The sequence below is a fragment of the Sceloporus undulatus genome, chromosome 1 (assembly GCF_019175285.1).
Source record: "Sceloporus undulatus isolate JIND9_A2432 ecotype Alabama chromosome 1, SceUnd_v1.1, whole genome shotgun sequence".
NCBI lineage: Eukaryota > Metazoa > Chordata > Lepidosauria > Squamata > Phrynosomatidae > Sceloporus > Sceloporus undulatus.
In genome coordinates, this window is record NC_056522.1 from 267,224,877 (window position 1) to 267,248,440 (window position 23,564).

Genomic DNA, 23,564 nt, shown 5'->3' on the forward strand with positions numbered 1-23,564 from the left:
ATTATCTGCTGGAATACTAAACTGCAGTGCAAAGAATCACACAAGAGTTTCATATAAGCAGCAAAGCAGGACAGCATAGCAGTATGAAGGACAAAGAAGACAAGTGGGAGCTCTAGTTTAGGCCTCATCCTTGAAAGAAGGCCAGGCTTGTAAACAACCACCTAACTGCTCATGTAGCAAGCAAATCTGCTACAGATAAACAGCTAGGGAAGGTTTTCCATTTTTTTTCCTTTCAGGTACATAAACATCTTAAGTCAGATACGAGAGCAAGGAGGAAAAAAATTGCAAGATCGTTGGAATTGCTTGTAAGGCCTCACAAGGCTTCTTGTCCCTGAAATCTTAAACTCCCATTTACTATATCTTAGAATTTATTGTCTTGGAATCCATATTCCTGTATGACTTCTCTGAAATTAAAACTTAAGACCTTTCCTATTCCAGGAGATTACAACCATGGCTTTTCATCTCAGGGTTTAAAGATTGCATTTACTGAATCTGAATCAATTAATTATCTAAGAATAATGGGACAAAATTTCTGCCTAGAAATATCCACATAACCAGCCTCCTAAATTTCGATTGTTAGAGCTGTGGGTAATCTTTGTTTTGCGCAGTATACAGCACACAAATTATAACTGGAGTAGACGCACTATGAGGGGGGGTGAGGAAACTGTGAGGTGGCAGTCTCCCCCTTCCCACAGTGGCTTGGCTCCAGCAGGCATGAAGAACTGCCAGGCACTGTAACACTTTCTCTAGTGGGCAAAGGCCACTAGAATGCCTACTGCCATTTTCCTCCCTCCTCCATGTGGAAGGGAGGGACAGAGGAAACACCATGACCCACTGCTTCTCCTGGCATGCCAGGGACACTGGTTGGCTGCAGTCATGCATGCCAGATTAATGGTATGGGGAGTTTAAGGCGTGTGTAGCATTCAAAAGCACCCATAATGGCTGCTCCAAAAGAAGAAGAAGAGTGCTTTCTTGGATGGAAGCAATGGTTGTCCATAATGATTGTCAGAGGACCATTTGTACTTCTTGCCCCTGCATAGGCCTGTTACAGACTGCCAAAATAAAGCTGCTTCGGGTCTCTTTGGAGGTATGCTATTTAAATGATGCATGCATCCTAAGAGTCCGGAGGTCGCACCAAAGCCACACTCAGTTCCTAAGCACCGGAGTGCAGCTTTTGGTGCAGCTTCTGGATTCTTAGGATGCATGCATCATTTAAATAACATACCTCCAAAGAGACCCGAAGCAGCTTTATTTTGGCAGTCTGTAACAGGCCATAGTCACCTGGCAAGTGTGTTATGCCCCTAGTAAGAACTGTTGTAGAAAGTTCTGAATAAATACCAACTCAAGGGAAGCACTTGCTTTGGTTAAACAAAAAAATCCTTCCCACTTGCAGCAGGCATGAACGTACAATTAAGTATAGTTATTTTTCATCTTCACCATGTGTCACAACTGTAGTTTAAAGACCAGCTTATCTTTTGTACCAGGGTACTAAAACAAGGAAGTACCACATACCTTGAAGTATTACAAACAGTATTGCATAACTGTTCACATTTTACAATGACAAGATCTGGGTAAATCAAAAGATATACTGCAAGCCTACGACTAATTTTGTCAGGAGGACCTTAGAGTAAAGATGTAAAACATGCATCACTTCAAACCTTCATGAGAGGAGGGAAGGTGTTCAAATCTCTATTGGTGGTGAGCTAGCCAGCTGGATTAGATATATGAAATTGGTATATTTATTTCTGAATAATTGGGGGGGGGGGGGGAATAATCTGAAACAATTTCCTCATAGGAATCTTGAAGACTAGTGCCATCCCAATCTAGCTGATGTGGACAACTGCCATTTTTTATCCCACTGCACCAGGGATTGATACCATATTTGTGTCCACTGGCTACAATTACCATAAAAAGGATAAACTTGCAAAAAAGAAAACTACATTTGGTACGAATCTCTTTTGCATACTTCAAAGGAACTTGATCATTTTAGTAAAATACAAAGGTATTGTAGAGTGAACAATCTTGCTGCATTTTCCCCAGTTCCAGGTGAAAGGGAACAAGTTCTACAAACACCTGTAACCAGCTCTGCATCTACCCTGTCCTCTCAGCTTTTTATCAGGCCTTCGATATCATCCAGAAGGTCTATTCTTATGTTCATTTTCATCAGTACATTTTTGCCTCACCCATTAAACTACACAGGAAAAGAAGACAAGAACAGAGCCCATTACGAGGAAAGGATTTTAGAGGACAAAGTTTACAAGGGCAAACTACCTTTCTGCTGACAAGTTAAGAATTTGTGCTGCACAAGAAGAACTATTTTCTTTGGCATTGTTTCCATTATATAACATTATGAGGCCACCTGGGATGAGACAAACATAAATTAGGAATGAATTTAATTAGAGAAAGATATTTTTCCTTCTATGCTTAGAAACTAAGCATTTTTGTTTACACTAGACCTATGCTCCCACACTCAGGAAAAATCTGGCAGTACTTGATATTCAAAATAGTAGTTGAGTGTGAGATGGTCAATCAAGTATCATGTTCTCTACTAGCTACCAGTAAGTTTATGCAAGAAACTGTTAATAGAGCTCAAAAGTGAAAAAGTGATCAGGTCACTACTTTTAAGAGTTGAGCAGGCAGTGAGTAAGGTAAGGCCTTCAAAAAGAAATCCTTATGAGTTGTCATTGAAAGAGCTTTTTCCCCCAAAGGGATCCAGCCTCTTTTACTTTGGGTTATAAATGGAAATATAACTGAATAGGAACTACACTGATTTTTTAAAATTTAGATTGTAATGAAGTTTATTGAAGTTGCAGCAGAAGATGCAAAAAAAACTGTGAGGAACTGTGAGCAGAGTAATGATTGCAGTTGGGCTCATCAGAAGATCGGCTGTGAAACTAGGCTAAGTAGGCCTTTCTGAAGCTACTGCTCTCTAAACATGCTAGAATACACCTCCCACCAACCCATCCATGCTATCAAGGAATGGTATAAGCGTGAATTGAACACATCTGCCGGGTGCCAGGTTGAAGGCTGAGCTCAGGTTAATATGAGCCAGAGAAGTTCAATCAATTTCTTTACAGTTTTTGACCAAGTATCAAAAAGTTGTACTAGTATTAACCAACAGAAACAAACCTACAAACATACTAATACATTAAATAAAATCCACTAAAATGCAAAAGTACATATAGATAGGCAGCATATCTCACACCAGATTGAAGGGACCTAATATCTAGCATCCTTTTTTCAACATTTAATAATAAAATTGGCCCTGGATAATTTGTCTGTGCATAGTAGTAACAGTTGCACAGAACCAAGCCATGATCTCAGTTACTTGAGAGTCTACTTCTTCATGCAGTAATGTTAAGTAATAATCAGCTAGTCTTCCTGGGAATTTCTGTAAAATTGGGTAGATTAAAGAGGAGCAAATACCTTGATAGAATGGACAATACAATAAGATATGCACAAGTGATTCAACTGAAGCATCAGAACATAAGCATGTCTGATTCACATAAGGGAGTTTCTTCTATTTGCTTTCCAAGACAACACAAGAAAGGCCATTGAAACAGGCTGCGGTAAAGGTCACCCTAAGTTTGGGTGCTGTTACCTTAGTCAAGTAGGTTGGCCTAGCAAAAGTCACTTCCAAATCTCCTAAAACTGGGATTTTACCCCTGTGGTTCTCTAATACTATATCCTAGATATATTGTCTAAAGGCTGCTTTTATCCTTTCATAGCCCATTTGTAATAGGGTTTAACCAGAGAAGTTTATTACGCAATATTTAGGCCTTATGAAAAGTTCCAAGGGTTCTTGGAATAGCAGGATCTGTTGTTAACCGCCCGGATTGGTTTGCCAGAGGGCGGTATACAAATAAATATTATTATTATTATTATTATTATTATTATTATTATTATTATTAAGGATGAATTTTTAGTAAATGATTAAATACCACACTTTGCTGTTTCTCTAAAACAGTGACTCATTCACCCTCTCCTATAGTACTGCTATAAGGGAGGCTAAGTGCATGGATCCTACTTTAATGTTCAGCTTGGATTCCTCACTAAGCATGTAAATACATAGACTTGAGGCTCTGGTTCAAATAATTAGACTTGAAGCTACATGAGTCTGTTATTCTTAGAATAAATAACGTCTTGCTTGGTCTGCACAGACTTGAGCTCCATAAACTGTGTCAGTTACTGAGACAACGAATGCAGCTATGCAGTGACCATATATGCTGTGCACATTATTAAAAATATCAGTATTCCTATGAGGCAAGAGAACATGGATGCAACAAATCTGAACAATAACAGATGATTTAGACAAAGATTCAAAGGACATTTTTGGTAATACTTCTTACAGCAAAAGTATCTATAGAGAAGATACTGAAAAATCTTGCAACCAGTCTTCTTTCTATAAATAGGTCTGCTCCACTTAAGAGTCAAAGTATACATCTAAAAGTGAATGACTGTACTTTACAAATTATTCACGTATCAACAATAAAAACCACCACCAAGAAGTCAATTCTGGTCTAAAGTAATTAATTTATATTTATTGTTTAATAAAAAATACTTAATGCAAGCTGTGATCCAACATGCAGGAGCTTTGTAAGACCAGACAATGTGAACTATACAAAAACCTGGGCTATGGATTTCCACATAGTTACACAGGTTGAGTCTCCCTTGTCCAAAATTCTGAAATATTTAACAATTCAAAAAAAATTTCATAGGTAGCTGAGATAGTGATACATTTTCTTTTTAGTGGATCAATGTATACAAACGTTGTTTTGTGCACAAGATTATTAAAATGTGGTATAAAACTATATTCAAGCTATGTGCATAAGATACATACAAAACATAAATGAAGTTTGTGTTTAGACTTCGGTCCCATCTCCAAAATCTTATTGTGTTTGTGTGTGCAGATAAAGGCAATCTGAAACCCCCCCCCCCCCACCAAAAAAATCCTAAACACTCCTTAGTCCCAAGCATTTCACATAAGGGAGACTCAACATGTAATTCAAAAATCTCAGTTTAAGTTCCAGCACTTTACTGGACTAAGAAATACTTCCTACCCCATCACTTTTTTGTGCCAGAGTTATGAAAAAGATTATTAAGGAGATTATTTTTTAAAAAATATTTTAAAAAATAAAATACTGACAGAAATGCCTTTTAGTAAGAACTTCTCATCCTTGCATAAGAATTAGGCTTATTTCAACTACTGAGATCCCTTGTCACTTTTTCATGTAGAAGCACCAATGTAGCTAGCCAGAACTTGTTCCTGGAAGATCTAAACTGAGTCCACATTTGCCATAAATTCATGGCATTATCATGAACAAACATTTCTCGCACCCTTACCTCTCTTCTGTAAACCAGAGAGTACTATCTCCTGTTTTTGTCAGGGTACAAAAATGGTAAAGAACTTCTTCAAAAATTCTCTAACAACCTTTAAACACACTTTGTTTTTAATATCAAAGGAAAATACTGTAAATGAGCACATGTAATAGCACCAGTAACACACTTTGGAAAACAGTTTTTATCAACTTTAGACACAGGCTATACCATCTTCAGATCATTTTAGTGATGGTGAGAGATATATGAAAGATATGAATATCTTTCCTTACCTGTTCAATGTATAAGACCCATTCCTCTTGAGTTTCATGTTTGCAGACAGAAATTTTATGAAAATATCCAGAATGAAATGTGCTTGTCCTAGTTTTAATGAGAACAGAAGCACCTGTTTACCAGAAATACATTTGTTGGTCAGGGAAACTCTTTCCTGTTTCACAAAGTCATCAGTTGGGAACAATCAGAAACCGCCAATTAACAGGAAGGAAATCACCACAGGCAAAACAAGAGCCTGAGGATGTAAAATATTCCACCTCTTTATAAGCAGATCCCTTAAACCTCTTCCAAAAAGGACCAGAGTTTGGCAGCTGAAGCATAGGACAAGGAAGAGATGAAAAAAAATGCTACATCCTCTCACATGTTTCAAAGAATAACCCTGTAGAAAAATCAAGTTTGATGTGCTTTGCCTTCCTCTTCTAATTAGTCTGCGGGAGGCTTCAGAGATTGCTCTTCCTCTCGAGCCACTTGATTTATTACTTAAGTATTCAAGACTGCCTCAGGACAACAGGGCAAAGAAGAAAAAAAGCAGAGCAGCTTTTACCTAGATCCCAAAATGTCAGAAAGAGATCAAGCTGGAGACAATTGAACTGGGGAGTATGTATGACAGAATAATCACCAAAGGTGTCAGAGAAGACTAGTTTGTAGGTGAGCTTTTAACACACAAAAATCAGGTTATTCTTGCATATTGCAGGGTAGCAGGGTAGGGAGGAATGCTTCCAGCAGCCTAGTGCTAGGCAAGCTGCCCTGCATAAATCATCGGATCACACTGACTTTAGTTAGGCTACTTAGCTTCCCTTCCTGTAAACTCCCCTGCTCCCTGACTGCAGAACACTGATGCTGACCTACACAGTTTCACCAATACAGAATCGTAACCATTATCCTTTTCCCCCTTCTTTTTAAACACTGAAGAGCAAATTTGGACTTGCTGGAGTTCAAGCTGCTGCACTGGCTCCACAAAATAAAGCCTTCTTTGCACTACTAGGAAGATAGTTTCATATATAAATTCAATCTCTCTGTGTGTGTGTGTGTGTGTGTGTAACAGCCAGCAAGATGCAGTGGTTTGAACATTGGTCTACAACTCTGAAGACCAGGATATGAATCCTTACTTAGCCATGGGCTCACATGGGCTAGTCACTTTGAGTATTCAGATGGTAACCTGTGAGAATCAAAACAGCATCAAAACTAACAGCTTCATTTATATACCGCTTCATACTGAACTAACAGTGTCTAAGTGGTTTACAACTGTAAGCTAATAACTGTAAGTCACATTGGGACTTTCAGCATGTGAACAATGTATGCACATGTGAAGGAAAGACATGGATATGGGAGCAGTACAGAATCAAAATACAGATTCTGCCCCAATCACTATATGAAAACATCTGCACATGAATTCATGTGAACAAAAAAATAAGCTGTGAACATGTCCGTCAGAGAAGTTTGAGATATGGGAATGAACAAGATCCTCAGTGGTACATGAAGTACATTTATTAAAGTAATAGTCATCATTGATTCAGTACAAAGGTCTCCAAGGCACTGGACAGGGCAAAAGAAAAATACAAAGCAGGATCTAAAGAGAAATGTTTAAAAAGGAATGGGTGGTAGCATGTGAAAGGCCAACTGCCTTGGAAGAAGGGGGATGTGAAACCACTTTCTCCCAGTCTGTCTACGTGTTTTCTTGAATTGAGTGGGGAAAATTAGTAAAACAAGGCATAGCTCTCTCACTCCCTCTCTCACACACAGATAAGTACATGAAGATAGGTTTTAAAAAACACATTCTGCAGTGGCATGAGAACACGGGGGGGGGGGTGATTTATAAATAATAAAACAATCCAAGCCAAGAGTAAGTGCACAATTAAGAGAGTAACACACACAAATGGCAGCTGTAAGACAACTGAACAGTGTGGTACACACACACCTCCAAGGCCCACCTCAAGACATTTTTCAATATGAGGTGAAAGTTAAGATCCCTGTTCCTTCCATTTCCAGATACAGAAATCAACCAGGTTGGCAGCTTACTCTCTTCAGCATTGGAAATGGAACACAACTCTCAGCACATAGCTTGAGGGTGGCAAAGCAAGCCATGTGACACTCACAACTCTGTCCTCTAATAGTGCACTGCCACTCACACACTGTTCTGCCTGGCATCTACATGCCACCTCTCTCACCAAGGAAATGTTGAGATGAATACATGAGTTGTGAGCAAAACAATGCATAGCCACACATGATACCTGCTAGCGTGTGTAGTCTCAACTTTTTATATATATATATATATATATATATATATATATATATATATATATATGTATACCGCTATTCCAAAGATCATAGCGGTGAACAGCAAGTAAGCTAATTAGCAAGTAAGCTATTTGCCCCCAACAGTCTGGGTACTCATTTTAGCGACCTCGGAAGGATGCAAGCCTGAGTCGAGCTTGGGCCCTTTTGCTGGTCTTCAACTCGCAACCTTGTGGTCTTGAGTGAATGGCTGCAGTACAGGCATTTAACCACTGCGCCACCAGGGCTCCATTGCTATCCCTATAGCTGCTTTCTCACTTAGGGGTTTTCCCTGCAGGCAAAGTCTGTAATGTCTTCTGAGAGAAGGTGTTTACATGAGATAGCAACCAGAACAGAGAGTAACATGGAAGAATCACTGTTGCCTTTTTTGTTAAAGCAGGCTGTTGACCTGCGGAATGTTCTGCACTGTTTTTGTGTGTGTGTGTTTTCTTTTTAATGGTCATACTTTTAATGATACTGACAGTTTAAATTATATTTTTAAATTTCATATGATTGCGGTGTAGCTCTTTGAGCACTGGATTACATCTCTGGAGACCATGATTCAACGCCCCCCTTGGCCATGGAAACCCAATGCATGACCTTGGGTGAGTCACACACTCTCAGCCCTTGAAAAACCTGTAATAGGTTCACCTTAGGGTCACTGTAAACTGGATTCTTGAAGGCACACAACAACAAATGATATAAATAAAAATAATAAATAAAAGCTTTATTTTTACCCACCTCTCTGTCGAATTGAAGCAGCTTACAATTAAAGCAAGAACATACATACCCCATATCCCAATCATTCCCTCCCTCCCCATAAGCATCAATTAAACAGATGAAACATTAAAAGCAATACAATTAAAATATCAGGGATGAGCAGATGGGGCACAAGTATTCAGTGGGATGATGAATTCAGTTGGTGGCCAGGTTTACTAGTCAGGGAAGGCCTGCTGGAAAAGATACATCTTGACAGCCTTTTTAAAGCTGTCCAAGCTGGTAATTTGACGGCTCTCCTCCAGCAGGCCATTCCATAATCTGGGAGTAGTAGAAGAAAAGGTCCTCTGGGAAGTTGCAGTTAACCTATGAAACTTTTAGCTATACCTTTTTAAACTTCTGAATCCCAGATTGGGGGAAAGGTACAATATAATAATAGTGACATTCATCACTTTTGAAGAGATCTGACTTTGGCACTTAGAATTATTACAAGCTAGGGAAATTATCATCTGACTTCACACATTACTTTGGCTTCTGCTAGTAGCAATTCCTCCCTTTTCTTTAACTTGAATAGCCTACATTTGTCATACTTAAAATGGTATTTAAAAGAAAGCAAGCAGCATGTTAGAATTTAGAAATAAAAACGGAGGTGTAAGAAATGCAACCACAGCCAAAAATCAAGCAGGTCAGGAAAACAGAAGTCTTTTTCACTGCCACTTTCAGCAAATACTAATATAAGCATAACAGGATATAAAGATAGGTATGTAGTTGGGTGGATGAGGACATGCTCTGCCCAATACAATATGTATATTTGGACAAAATGTCATAATCACAACAACTATTGATAAGAAATGACTCATGGGTACAGTAGTGTGCCAGGAAAGAATGGACTGAAGAGTTCCTAACCTCTGCCATTGTGAATTTCGTATATTTGGAAAGTAATGTTACAGCTTTTAAAAGTATAACCAAGCTGAAGAAAAAGACAACAATAGAGTATATGAAATACTTAGATGATCTCAGAAGTTTTTTTAGAAGAGGTTAAAAGCTTATCAGGATATCTAGCTATTGATGAGTGCTGAACTTCTTAAAGTCCTTGTTCCAAGATCTTTTAAGATCTTAACCCACTCTTGATAAAAGCAAACACATACTACAGTTGGCCCTCTGTATCCATGATACAACCATCCAAAGCTTGAAATACAGTATTCAAAAAATATAAATTCTAAAAAGCAAACTCAATTTTGCCATTAAGGCATGTCATATTCTATATATTGGGAACTGAGTATTCATGGATTCATGGATTTTGGTATCCACGGGGTCCTGGGACCACATCCCAGTGGATATAAAGGCCCGCTGTATATAAACCACTTTGTGTCCCATTTGGGAGAAAGGCAGGATACAACTCAAATAAATAGATAATAAATAAATAATGGAACTACTGCTTTGGAATTAACATATTTTTCCGGCGTATAAAACGACTGGTGTATAAGACGACCCTCAACTTTTCCAGTTAAAATATGAGTTTGGGATATACTTGCCGTATAAGACTACCTCTCTTCCAACGCACACCAAATATAAATTTTAAAAATATCAGTGCGTTGGAAGAGAGGTAGTCTTATACGGCAAGTATATCCCAAACTCTATATTTTAACTGGAAAAGTTGGGGGTCGTCCTATATGCCCAGTCGTTTTATACGCCGGAAAATACGTTAATTCCAAAGCAGTAGTTCCATTATTTTATTTATTTATCTATTTATTTGAGTTGTATCCTGCCTTTCTCCCAAAATGGGACACAAAGTGGTTTATAGTACAGCGGGCCCTTATATGGTAATTTTGATTCAAATGCTTATGACATGCAAGTAGTTAGCAGGAAAACTTGTTGTATACAAAGCCTACTTGGATTGGTCAGCTCTTCCTGCCTGCCCAGCCCTCCCTGTCTCCAAGACTATCAGACTGGTAGCGCAAACACAGCTCTTTTTTCCATACCCCGCGGTTGTTTTTGGGCCCCCCCCCCCCCCCCCACCATATATGGCAACCGCAGATTCTCCAGTCCGGCTCGGAGGTTTCAGAACCTGCTATAAAAGATGACCCCTGGTGTATAAGACGACCTCCAACTTTTGAGAAGATTTTCCTGGGTTAAAAAGTAGTCGTATGCCAGAAAATACAGTAATTCACAAAACAAAGCAGACTATCTGTACAAGGCAAATACAAGAAAGTTGCTAACTTGTCTCTTTATATGACACAATAATTTCTCATCATTTTCAAAGCTGTGACAACATTATTGGAGTTTTACAGAAACTACATTTATTCCTACAGTCTGTCTAATTAAGGTTGGTTGTATTTTTACCTCATACTTCACACATATCGCTCAAGGTATACATTCCCTTCTTCCCACTTACTCCACAACAACTCTGTGGGGGAGTTTAGGTTGAAAGAGCGTAACTTGCCCAAAGACAGCCAATCAATTTCACAGTTCAGTGAATAGGAATATAAACCTGGATTTATCCAGCTCTAATTCAACACTCTAACCAGTACATCACATTGGTTCTGCAACTGATCTTAACATCTGCTGTTCAATGCTGGTCTGTACTCTCGCCCTTTTTATCCTCTTACAATCTGGCAGGCCATGCTAGTTTTAAATATAGCTACGAGTTACCAAAGACAACACTGCTATATTCAGTTTTATTTAGCAGCACAGTGTGTCTGTATTTTTATTTACAACTTTTTTTTGTATTTACATTTCATTATCTACATTTAATATAAACTGGACTGGACAGTATTGATATTTCTCACTGCCAAAGAGATTATAAGAAAACAAAAAGCAGCCACACAGGATCACACCAAATGCTCACCTAGTCCAACATCAAGCGCTACAGTAGCCAACTAGAAAGATTTAGGAAGCCCACAAATATCACACATCAGCAATAGCCCTCCTCTACTATATTATTCAGAAACTGGTAACATTTGATCAAAACTAAGTAGTAAGTGGTCACCTTGGACCATAACCATTAACATCTAAGGGAGTTCATCCTACTCCCTTTGAAAGCCATTGCCACACCTTGCAGAAACATTCAAGAATGTTCCAGGTTGATTACTAGCTCCATTTTGTACACTCCAGGCAGCCATACTGATTGAGAGAGACCAGGAGTATCCCAGGAAGGAGCAAGAGAAGAGAATCTATTCTTCCTAACACTTATGCCAGACAGCCAGTAAATTAGCTGTTACTCCTTTAAAATGAAGTCCAGACACCTGGTTGCTCTTTATTTTAACACTTTCGTACTATAAGAGGCCTGGATCAAAGAGATTTAAGGGTTTGGAGCTTATCTGCTGAACTGAAAACAAGTTACCATAACCCTGATGAACAGGATTCCAATGTTTATCACACCCTTTTGTTTTATTAGTCTACTCAAGAACTTAAAATAAATTTGAATGTTCACTTCTAAGGAGAAACAGAGCATTTGCAACAATACCTCTGATAAAACACTCTTTTGTTTTGCTTTTCTATGGCTCTCCTGGCAATTACAGCAGCACAAGGGTATATGTGCTTTAATGTCTCTATTTGAAAGATACAGGCTCATCAGGAGAAAGTTCTAACCAGTGTTGGGGTGATTTTTTTTAAAAAAAAATCACAAAGTTAGGGGAGCCCAGTGGTCAGGGCACTTAAAGCTTGGATAAGACATCCCAAATCCATTAACTAACCAAGACAGAAATAAAGCATTTTGAAATGAGACTGGGAAGGTTATTTTCATCTCATGCACTTCCTCCAGGTTCCTTTGCTGTGCCCATTATCTTGAGGAGGAAATCATGAACCAATTGTAAAATGAAACATCAATAAAGTAGCAACTGGGCAAGCATTTTGTTTGTCTATGTTTTTTATCCTTATATTACCATATGTTTCATGCTTCTGATACTATTCCAAGGGCAGGGGCTGAGATGAACGATACTTTTTAACATGCATCTGTATTTAGCATTAACCAGTAGATTGAATGCAGAAAAGAAAAGAAAAGAAAAAAGTCAAGCACGGGCACACACAAACACACACAGAACACATAGGCTATATAAAGCCTACAGTGTGTGAAAGGGTAAAGGTCCCTTGACACGAATGTCTAGTTGGAACCAACTGTAGGGGGCGGTGCTCATCTCTGTTACTAAGCCAAAGAGCCAGTGTTGTCTGAAGACAAACCCAGCCCAGTGGTCACATGGCCAGCATGACTGCACAGAACACTATTACCTTCCCACCGAAGGGGTATCCACCTAACTATTTTCATTTGCATGCTTTCAAATTGCTGGGTTGGCAGAAGCTGGGACTAATAACAAGAGCTCACCACATCATGCAGCACTTGGGCCTTGAACTACCAACCTTCCAATCTTCCAATCATCAGAACTGGCATCTTAACCACTAAGCCACTGCATGGCATATATCTAGGGTTGCCATAACCCGGCTGCACCAGTGTATTTCCCATTTTGGGGGGCCCCGAGCCCCTCCCGGCACGGGTGCAGCCCAAAAACCGGGACCTCCGGTTGCAGCCAAGTTGCTGCGGCCTGCAAGGCCTCGTTGCCCTCCTCCTCCGCCTCACGGAGGCGGGGAGGAAGAGGAGGACAGCGAGGCCTGCCTGGGGCGGAGGAGGCGCCTCCCCGCGCGCCCGCACCACCCTCCTCCTCCGCCCCCTCACCCCCAGGCTTGGCGCCCGCCCGCAACATAGAGGAGGCAAAGGCGGACGGAGCCAGTGCTTTTTGCGCGCGGGCGGGCGGGGAGGAGGAAGAGAAGTGGGGGCGGAGGAGGCGGGGGAAGGTGGCGCGGCCGCACGGGGAGGCGGGGAGGGTGGCGTGCCCGCGCGCAAGAGGCGCTGGCTCCGTCCGCTTTTGCCACCTCGCGCGGCCGCGCCACTCACCTCCTCCGCCGCCGCCGCCCCCCTCTTCTCCAGGCCGCACGGCCGCGTGGAGGAGGCGAAGCTGGAGGCGGTTCGCCTCCTGTGTGCAGCCGCACACCACCCTCCTCCTCCGCCCCGTCCGCCCCAGCCCCCAGGCAAATGGAGGAGGAGGAGGAGGAGGAGGAGGAGGGGGGAGGAAAAGGAGGAGGGGAAGGAGTGAGTGGCCAGAGAGGCCCCAAGGTGGGTTTTTTTTTTGGGGGGGGTGCTTTTAATGCTAACAAGTCTCCCTTACTTTGACAGTGATAGTGTGGTGGTGATGATGATGATGAAGATGATATGAGTGGGTCAGCTTGAGAGGCATGCATGCACTGTTTCAGAAGCCAAGAGAGTGTGACTTTCCAAAGTGCCTTTTCTGTGTGGTTTTGGGCCTGAGGCATGGCCAATGTAAATTGCTGTGATTTTAACAAACCCATGCGCAGTGAAGAAAAACCAAAGTCCCTTGACACACACTTCTGAGAAGTACACTTGGTGCAAACCACCTTGACATGTTCAATATGCATAGCCATGTTAAACCATGCTAAGTGTTAAACCCAAGGGGTTTGGTTATGGAATAAGCCTCTGATGCAAGAGGCCATGTTCAGTAAAGCCATGTGAAATGCCCAAATGTGCTGTCGTGTGTGTTTTGGAATGGAGGTCGGGGGTGTTTTGCCAGAAAGGGAAGTCCATTTCTGACATCTGTCTAGAAATAATGCCCAAATGTCCTCCATTTTGATCATGCCTAAGAAACAGGCATTTATATTAACATTTTTTTAAAAAATCAATTTTTTCGCATGTCCTCCATTTTTAAAAAATGTGTCCTACATTAGAAAAATTTGTCCTACATTTGTCCCGGTTTGGAGGTCCTGACTTATGGCAACCCTACATATATCATAACTACTTAGATTTTTAAATTGACCAATAAATGTCACAGTTCCCTTTTTTACATGTTTCACAGCATACTACTGTACTGTGAGAAAGTATTTTTTTAAAAAAAAAATTGTTTGAGTTTAAAATTTGTATAACAATACAGTTTGTGTTCTGTCTGCAAAGTTATTTCTAAAATGTAAAAGTAAAACTATCCTAAAGCTAAACTTACAGTCTTACAGAACTAAAACACAAATAACACAGAACTTTAACACAAAGTTTTTAGAAGAACATAATATTACAATCCAATTAGCAAGCAATTCCATGCTCTTCAGTTTAAGAGACTTTTTAACTGCAGCCACCAACAAAAACCACAGTCAAAGTCTAGATAGATATGCTTAACTTCATCCTGGATTATGGCCAAAGTTCTTAAATATCCCAATATATGAAACCACTATTCCACAGACACTCAACTTCACAGTTACATAAATTTTGTAGAAAAGGGGAGAGGGGAGAAAGCTTGCAGTCTATTGGAGAGGTTTTCTCCTCCTTCCACAGAAAAATAACAATCAGTTAATTATGCAGAGGCACAACATTTGCCCAGATACAGGAAGCAACTATGCAGCTTGCCAATTTGCTCCACCCAAGAACTCAGTTGGTATAAAAAGCTCTGCTGCAAAATATAGCCAGTGACACAATCCAGGAGGAAAGTTTGGGAGTACTGTGGAGAGCTATACATATGAATTCAAGAAAGGAGAGCAATCATTGCCCGATTCATTTCATTTGATATTTGTATTGCTCTAATGAACAGAAACCCCTTGAGAAAAGTATTATGAAGGAGAGTTGCCCTGTCTCTGCTGAAGAAACCATTCTCTTAAGTCTGAACTGAAGTGCACAAAAATAAAAGAAAATGACAGATAAATCACTTGTTTTAAAATACCAAACCAAATAGAGTAGAGCAGGTCATTCTTTCATGACAAGCAGCACATACCACACTAAATGACAGACAAGGGGACATCAACCTTCCCTAACCCCACAATCTCCAAATCTTTAGCCCCAAATCCAGCAGCTGACAATTCTGCAATTCCTAAATGCTGAAACTGTATTTCCTTTAAAGGAGAGTCTTTTCTTTCTTTTAGAATTTCCGAATAGTATGTTCTTGTGTATATAAAGAGTAGTAATGACAAGGGAATTTTATCAATATTAACCACCTCTGAGTATATCTTGCCTAAGAAAGTCCTATGAATTTCTTGTATGAAATTGATGTGGTTGCCATAACTCAACAGACAATTTGAAGGCACATCATCATCTTTTGTGACATGGTAAATTTTAGAAACCCACAAAAGAGAGATGTATTATAGTCTCCTCAATCTGGGATCCAGTTGTTTTAGATTACAGTTCACATGTTCACCAGCCAACCATAGCTGCCCTAATTGTGGACAAGAATTCGCCAATGACATCTTAAAAACACCAGGTTTGGGTAAGATGTTGTCATTTTCAAGATACAGAGACATGCATTTAAAAACAACAAACCAACCTGCTGGTTGGTTTTCAAATAGCTTTCCCCTGAAGAAGGCCACACAAGTATTTTTCAGTTCAAATGTGTTAGGCTATTTCTTGGAATAGAGCTTCCTTTTTTCCATTCTCCTTCACATCAGGCCTCAGATCATTAGTAAGGACTTCTACTACAAAGCCAAAGTTGTTTCTTGAACAGTAACATACCAAGTAAAACATGGTCCAAAACAGAGAAATTAAATTCTAATTCTGAAGGATATTTCACCAAGTTCCACTTGCTGCGCAAGACAGGTGTCATTGTCACTGTCAGGATCCAGCGAGATACAGTTAAGACTGCAGAACAGAAGCTTAATTCAGATTTGTAGGTATCTCTGTTTTTCTTTTTAAAGAGACTCTTTTATGAGCTGTAAACCATGTATGCAAAAATAGGCTTGAAAAACTGGGAGGTTGGAGGGTATTAACTGGATATTATTTCCAGTAGATTCAGAAAGGCCTTCAATATCCTGCCTGCCAAGGTTAACAAAAACTTGGTAGCTGACAGAATTCAGCTTCTCTCACCATAAAATCTGTCCATGTGAAGGATTTTAATTTCAAATATATGGAGTGTTCCTAACTGTTGCACATAGAAGGTAAACTGATTTCTCCCCCAACCTCTAGATTTCTTCAAGTATGGGAAACAACCGAACAAACCTGGCACTGCATTGTTTCCTTAAATAAGATCTAACTTAAGTGGGGGAGAACTTAATCAATGATAAAATGTTTATTATTTAATCATTTATCCCCCAATTCTCTTTATATAGTCAAAGCAGCATACAAAAGACTTTATAGGAATTCCTAATCCTACTCTTAGAATACCATGTATGAATCTCATTTTGATATGTGATAGCCAGGAATGTTTTTTTCATCAACCCTATCTAACATGTTAGCTGGAACTTTACCTGAAAAATATTTACACCTCCAGGTTAAAATAATGTAATGCATTTTGTATGGAATCAGAGAGTTGGAAGAGACCTCAAGAACCATCAAGTCAATCCTCCTACCATACAGAAATACACAATCAAAGCACCCTCCACACACACACAATGCTGAGGTGGAATCTCTTTTCCTGTACTTTGAATCCTCTGCTCCAGCTCCTGTTCTCTGGGGCTACAGAAAACACACTTGATCTATCTTCAGTATGACATCCTTTCAAATACAGTATTTAAAAAGGGCTATCATGTCACCTCTTAACCTTCCCTTCTCCAGGCTAAACATACCCAGCTCCCTAAATTGCTCCTCATAGGGCATGGTTTCCAGACCTTTCACCATTTTGGTTGTCCTCCTCAGGACATGCCCCAGCTTGTCAACTTCCTTTTCGAATGGTGGTGCCTAGAATTGGACACAGTATTCCAGCTGAGGCCTGACCAAAGCAGAACAGAACTACTAGATTATTTCTCTTGATCTAGCTACTATATTTCTATTGATGTAGCCTAGAATCACGTTAGCTTCTTTAGCTGCACCATCACACTGTTGATCCATGTTCAACGTATAGTCTATTAGGATTCTTAGATACCTCTCACATGTACTGTTATGAAACCAGGGGTCCCCAATTCTATATCTGAGCATTTCATTTTTTTTTTTTCTGCCTAAGTGCAGAAAATTTCTTCTGCTTTACATTTCTCCCTATTGAAATTCATTTTGTTAGTTTTGGTCCAACTCTATAATCTGATATGGTCATTCTGAATTCTGATCCTGTCTTCTGAGGTATTAGCTACCCCTAATTTAGTGTCATTTGCAAATTTGATAAGCAGGTCCTCTATTCCATCATCCAAGTCATTGATAAAAATGTTGAATAGCACTGGGTCCAAGAGAGAACCCTGTAGCACACCACTGATCACTTCTCTCCAACATGAAAAGGAGACATTGCCAAGCACCTTTTGAGTTTGGCCATTTAACCAACTACACATCCGCCAAACAGTAGCATTGCGTAGCTCACATTTTACTTGCTTTTTTGAAAGAATATCAAGTGGTATCTTGCCAAAAGCCTTACTAAAATACATCTACAGCATTCCCTTCATCTATGAAGCTGGACATTTCAGCAAAAAAGATAAAATTAGTCTGGCATGACTTGTTTTTGAGAAACCCGTGTTGACTTCTTGTGATTATAATATTCCTTTCTAATTGCTTACACACTGTCTGTTTAATGATCATGTCTAATGAACATGGGGCTAATCAAATCCCAAATCAGCCATGGAAGTCCACTGGGTGACCTTGGGCAAGTCACACTCTCTCATGTTCAGAAGAAGACAAGGACAAAGCCCTCTCTAAACAAATTTTGCTAATAAAACCTTCTGATAGGTTCGTCTTAGGGTCCAGAAATTACTTGATGGCACACAACAACAAAACCATTAAGACATTTTTAAAAACTACAACTGCATTGTGGCAGTGAGGATTCAGCCTTTTCACCAATTTTCTGTTAAATGAATTAATTACCTGTTTGTTTCCATGCTAAGGTGTCATTATTCATTTTATTTATTTATTTATTTAAACTTATTTTGTACACAATTTCACATAAACTGTCATGTGTACTTTTTGTAAGAGTGCCATCTGTAAATAAATATGTAGGTTCTGGATGTAACTACTGCTTTGGAGACTATATAATGGGAAAGCAGGACAGAAGTAGAAAAACACATTTATGAGCTATGAAACAACAATCATTAGTAAATTGTAGCCATGCATTATTAAGAGAAAGTGCGTGCAAAAATAGCAAGCTAATCTACATAATAGGATCTTCTCAAAATGTGTCTTTGTGCTGCACAAAATGCTCATTTGTCCTGTACAGAAGCACTGTGCCTATGACATAGTTCATTGGAAAATGTAGTCTGGTGTTCAGGTATCTTCTGTTTGAATGCCTCATTACACAAAGAAGTGAAATATAATTATTATTTAACACTTACAAATCAACTATAATTTTATTAGTAATTTTTGTGCATATATTAAAAGGTACACACTATGCCTGCTTGGAGGCTGATATTCTCATATAAGGGATAGTGGATGAGTAGAAAGTAAATATTCAAATATCCACAATAAATAGGTCCAGGATGATTTACTCTTGCTGAGATGTTCTCCTGAGGAGGTAAAGGGTATAGCCAGAGTGCTCCCCTTGGTCTTATTTCATTTATAATCAAGACTTCTAACCCTCATTTCCAGAAAAAAATATTCACAGTGATTTGGAGTCAGGCTAGAAGCCAGACATATGCTATAGACAAATTATTATGAAACCTAACAGTGTGTGATTTAGGAAATGCAAATTCTTAGCCCACCTCTATGGTGGAGTTGTCATACAAGCTCGGACAAGTCGGTTTAAAATTCAGTTCCCCATGTGTACTATAGGAACAGGGGCTCACCTCTCACATACTCAGAAAAATAATACAAAGTCCTTAGCACCTTTGACCTGCAAATTAGTTTATGTTAAATCTTTTTTTCCAAAGATTTAACATAATGCTTTTCAGTCTTTCTTTTAAAAGCTAACATTAAATATTAGAATGTATCAGTTGCTGGTACAGCTAATATTTCATGTGATAACCGGGTGTAGCTCTCTACAGTGCCTCTAATGCAATTGAAAAATATAGTTTAAATGTGGATGGGGAGAGACCAGTCAGAAGCCCAAGGCGAGAAAGTAGAGTAGAGTTTCAGCACATATACTGTAATTCTTTCCAAAACACCCAGTTCCCTGCTTTCTTTACCTTTTTTTACTCAGCCAGTCCCTGACTACACTAAACATTATGGATAACATTCCAAATTAATAATACAATGAGTCACCTGGTTTGTAACATTCAGTCATAAACTTCATAGAAATATGTTCCTAGACAACTTACTACAAACAAGATCTGTGGCACTAAACACATATTTTTATGAAACAGAACAAAAAAACAATAGTCAGCATTAGGAAGTGTTGTTTGGTGTGTTGTTGTTTTTCAGTTTCCCATTTGTAACATAATAAATTATTATGTCTGCACATGATTTAAAACCAGTCTTTCTGAGATGGAGGTGCACAGCAAATAGCAATTACTAAGCATACCACAAGCACCCTCCTTATCTAATCACATAGCTATTTTATTCATCCTTAAATGGGGGTCTGAGGAGCAAAATTAGCATATTAGTATTCTGGGTTAAGTAACAAAAGTTATGGTTTATGCCACTGCCATCTCTCACTTTCTTGATATATATGAATAAGGGGCATTTCCTGTATTTACTGAACCTCAATGGGATGCAGGCCCTAACAGATAACACCTAACTCTCCTACAGCCTCCAAATAGCAAAAGTTTACAGTCCACTTCTTTATCTTGTATCTCTTCTATGCTGCCTTCATCCCTAAATCTTTTCTGCAATTCAAAGTTGTGTACATTTTTTCTAACTTCTGTCAATGACGAAGGTGTGTGTGACTAAGGTGTGTGTGACTGGAGTAATCCCAATCCTAACCATCACATGTGACACGCCTCCTTCAAATCCTCACTCTCTCTCTAAAGGTACTGTTGCCACAAGGACCTCCACTAGATTCACCATACTTGCAAGGCTGTTCTTTGAGCCTCTGATGCTGCTATGACATTGACAAGGCAGTAGAAACAGTCTTATGCATAATGAATACAACTTTGTTGTTTAATATTTGAGGTGTTTTTATGAATGCTATTTTATTCTCTACATTCCATAAACTACTGAAATTGCAGTTTTCCAAATTGCAGTTTTCCATTAGCTTAATAAACTACTAACACCAGGGGTAGGCAACCTGCGGCCCGCGGGCCGGATGCGGCCCGGCGAGGCAGTGGAATCGGCCCCAGCCCAGTCCTGCCGCCGGGGCCTTTGGCGTCTCGTGTGAGGGGCATGGTGGGACAATTGTCTATAGAAGCCTCAGAAACATGCATTTATCTTAACATTTTTTTAAAATCAGCAATTTTTTTCGCATGTCCTCCATTTTTTATTTAAAAAGTGCCCTCCATTTGAAAATTTTGTCCTACATTTGTCCCGGTTTATTTATTAATTTAATTTTTTTAAAAAATTAATTATTTATTTTTTTTGGCTTCGGCCCCCCAGTTGTCTGAGGGACAGCAACCCGGCCCCAGGATCAAAAGGGTTGCCTACCCCTGACTAACACAACAGTTTATCCCTTTGCAAGTCTCATAGTCTTTTTTTTTTCTTACTCTCGTGGACTCTTTGTAATTCATAGCTTTTCCTTTTCTATCTTCATCCAAACTATCTCACGTAAATACAAACTAACTCTATTTGACACCTTCATCCTCAATATTTATTTGTTTAAAATATTTATATCCCATCTCTGAAATGCATACAATAATTTAAACAACTTAAAATAAAAGCAAAACAATTTTAAAAAGCAAAAATAATTTAAACACTAAAACATTAAATAACTGTAAAATTTAAAAAGTTACGGTTAAATGATCTAAAACCATGTGTATATACAGATTTGGATAAAGTCAATAGGCCTTCAAACATTTAACTTGAAGACAAAATGAAACCAACATTGTCATCAACTGGGGTCCAATTGCAGAAAAGGCCCTCTCCCATGGAATCTCAGAGTTAAGAGGGGCCCTATGGGCTATTAAATCCAACTCTCTGCTCAATGCATCCCCAACTAAAGCATCCCCAGAAAGTAGCTGTCCAGACTCTTTCTCAAGACATCCAGAGAAGGAGAGCCCACCACCTCTCCAGGCAAATGGTTCTTGTTGTACTACTCTTATTGTCAAGATGCTCCTTCTAATGTTCAATCAAAATCTACCCTCCTGCAACTTAAAAAATTAGACCTAGGTCTACCTTCTGAGACAGAAGAGAACAAACCTGTCTCCTCCTCTTTGTGGCAGCCCCTGAAGTATTTAAAGCGTATGATCATGTCACCCCTCACCACAGTGCAAGGACCCAACAGTGGGAGGCAAAAAAACTTGCACAGGCAGCAAGTAAAAGGGAAACATAGTCTGCGATGTCTCTACACTAATGCACAGAGCATGGGAAATAAGCAAGATGAACTCGAACTCCTAGTACAACAAAGCAAATATGATATAATAGGCATCACTGAAACCTGGTGGGATGAGTCTCATGATTGGAATGTGGAAATAGAGGGGTTATAACCTTATTAAGAGAAATAGGCCAAACAGGAAAGGAGGAGGAATAGCACTATATGTCAGAGATATTTACACCAGTGAAGAGATCCTGGACATCAGTCATGGAAGCCAGGTGGAGAGCATCTGGAGAAGAATCAAAGGGGAGGGAAACAACAAGGATGTTACGGTGGGAGTCTACTACAGACCCCCAAGTCAGACTGAGGAATTGGATGATATCTTTCTAGAACAGATGACCACACAGTCAGAAAGGAGAGATGTAGTAGTGATGGGTGACTTCAACTACCCTGATATTTGTTGGAAGTCAAACTCAGCCAGATCCTCAAGGTCTAGCAAATTCCTCACTTGCCTCAAAGACAATTTCATGGTCCAAAAGGTGGAAGAGGCAACAAGGGGGTCAGCTATTTTAGATCTGATCCTAACCAACAAGGATGACTTGGTTAATGGGATGCAAGTGGTGGGATCATTAGGTGGAAGTGACCATGTTCTCCTGGAGTTTGTAATACAGTGGAAAGGAGAAGCCAGGCATAGTCAGACACGCATCCTAGACTTTAGGAGAGCGGATTTCAGTAAACTTAGAGAAGTATTGAGGGCGATTCCATGGTCAGAAATACTAAAAGATAAAGGAGTTCAGGACGGATGGGAGTTTTTCAAAAGGGAGATACTGAAGGCATAATTTCAAACAGTTCCAGTGAGAAAGAAAAACGGGAGGTGTCTCAAGAAACCAGGATGGATGACTAAAGAACTTTCAACCGAGCTAAGTTTGAAACGGAACATGTATAAGAAATGGAAAAAGGGGGAAATCACAAAAAAGGAATTCAAAGAAATAGCTGGCATGTGTAGGGGTAAAGTCAGAAAAGCTAAAGCGCAGAATGAACTCAGGCTTGCTAGAGAGGTTAAGAACAACAAAAAGGGCTTTTTTGGATATGTCCGCAGCAAAAGGAAGAAGAAGGAAACGGTAGGGCCACTGCGTGGAGAAGATGGCAAAATGCTAACAGAAGACAGAGAAAAGGCAGAATTACTCAACACCTTCTTTGCCTCAGTCTTCTCAGAAAAGGCAAAGGGTGCTCAACCTGAGGATAATGGAGCAGAGGACAGAATAGGGGAATTTCAGCACAGAATAAATAAAGAGATAGTAGAGGAACACCTTATTAATCTAAATGAATTTAAGTCTCCGGGACCAGATGAACTCCATCCAAGGGTATTAAAAGAACTGGCAAATGTAATGTCGGAGCCATTGGCAATAATCTTTGAAAACTCCTGGAAAACAGGAGAGATCCCAGCAGACTGGCGGAAGGCAAACGTTGTCCCCATCTTCAAAAAGGGGAAAAAAGAGGATCCCAACAATTATCGTCCAGTTAGTCTGACATCAGTACTAGGAAAGATTCTGGAGCAGATCATTAAACAGAGAGCCTGTGAACATCTAGAAGGCAATGCCATAATCACAAAAAGTCAACACAGCTTTCAGAGAAACAAGTCATGCCAGACAAATCTAATCTCTTTCTTTCATAAAATTACCAGCTTGGTAGATGAAGGGAATGCTGTGGATATACAGTAGTATATCTTGATTT

At 39.6% G+C, this 23,564-nt stretch overlaps 1 protein-coding gene across 4 annotated transcripts in view; it reads right to left on the reverse strand.

The window, feature by feature from the left end:
- MOB2 (MOB kinase activator 2) overlaps window positions 1-23,564 on the reverse strand; it is a 150,043-nt gene that overhangs the window by 64,164 nt on the left and 62,315 nt on the right. For 2 of the 4 annotated variants that reach the window (XM_042441589.1, XM_042441579.1), the window contains exon 1: window positions 5,610-5,662. The exons of the other annotated variants lie outside the window; for them this stretch is intronic. In XM_042441589.1, the coding sequence (XP_042297523.1) occupies window positions 5,610-5,647 (38 nt within the window). In that variant the 5' untranslated portion in view covers window positions 5,648-5,662. Of the gene's footprint in view, window positions 1-5,609; window positions 5,663-23,564 lie in introns of those variants that run through there. 4 annotated transcript variants of the gene reach the window in all.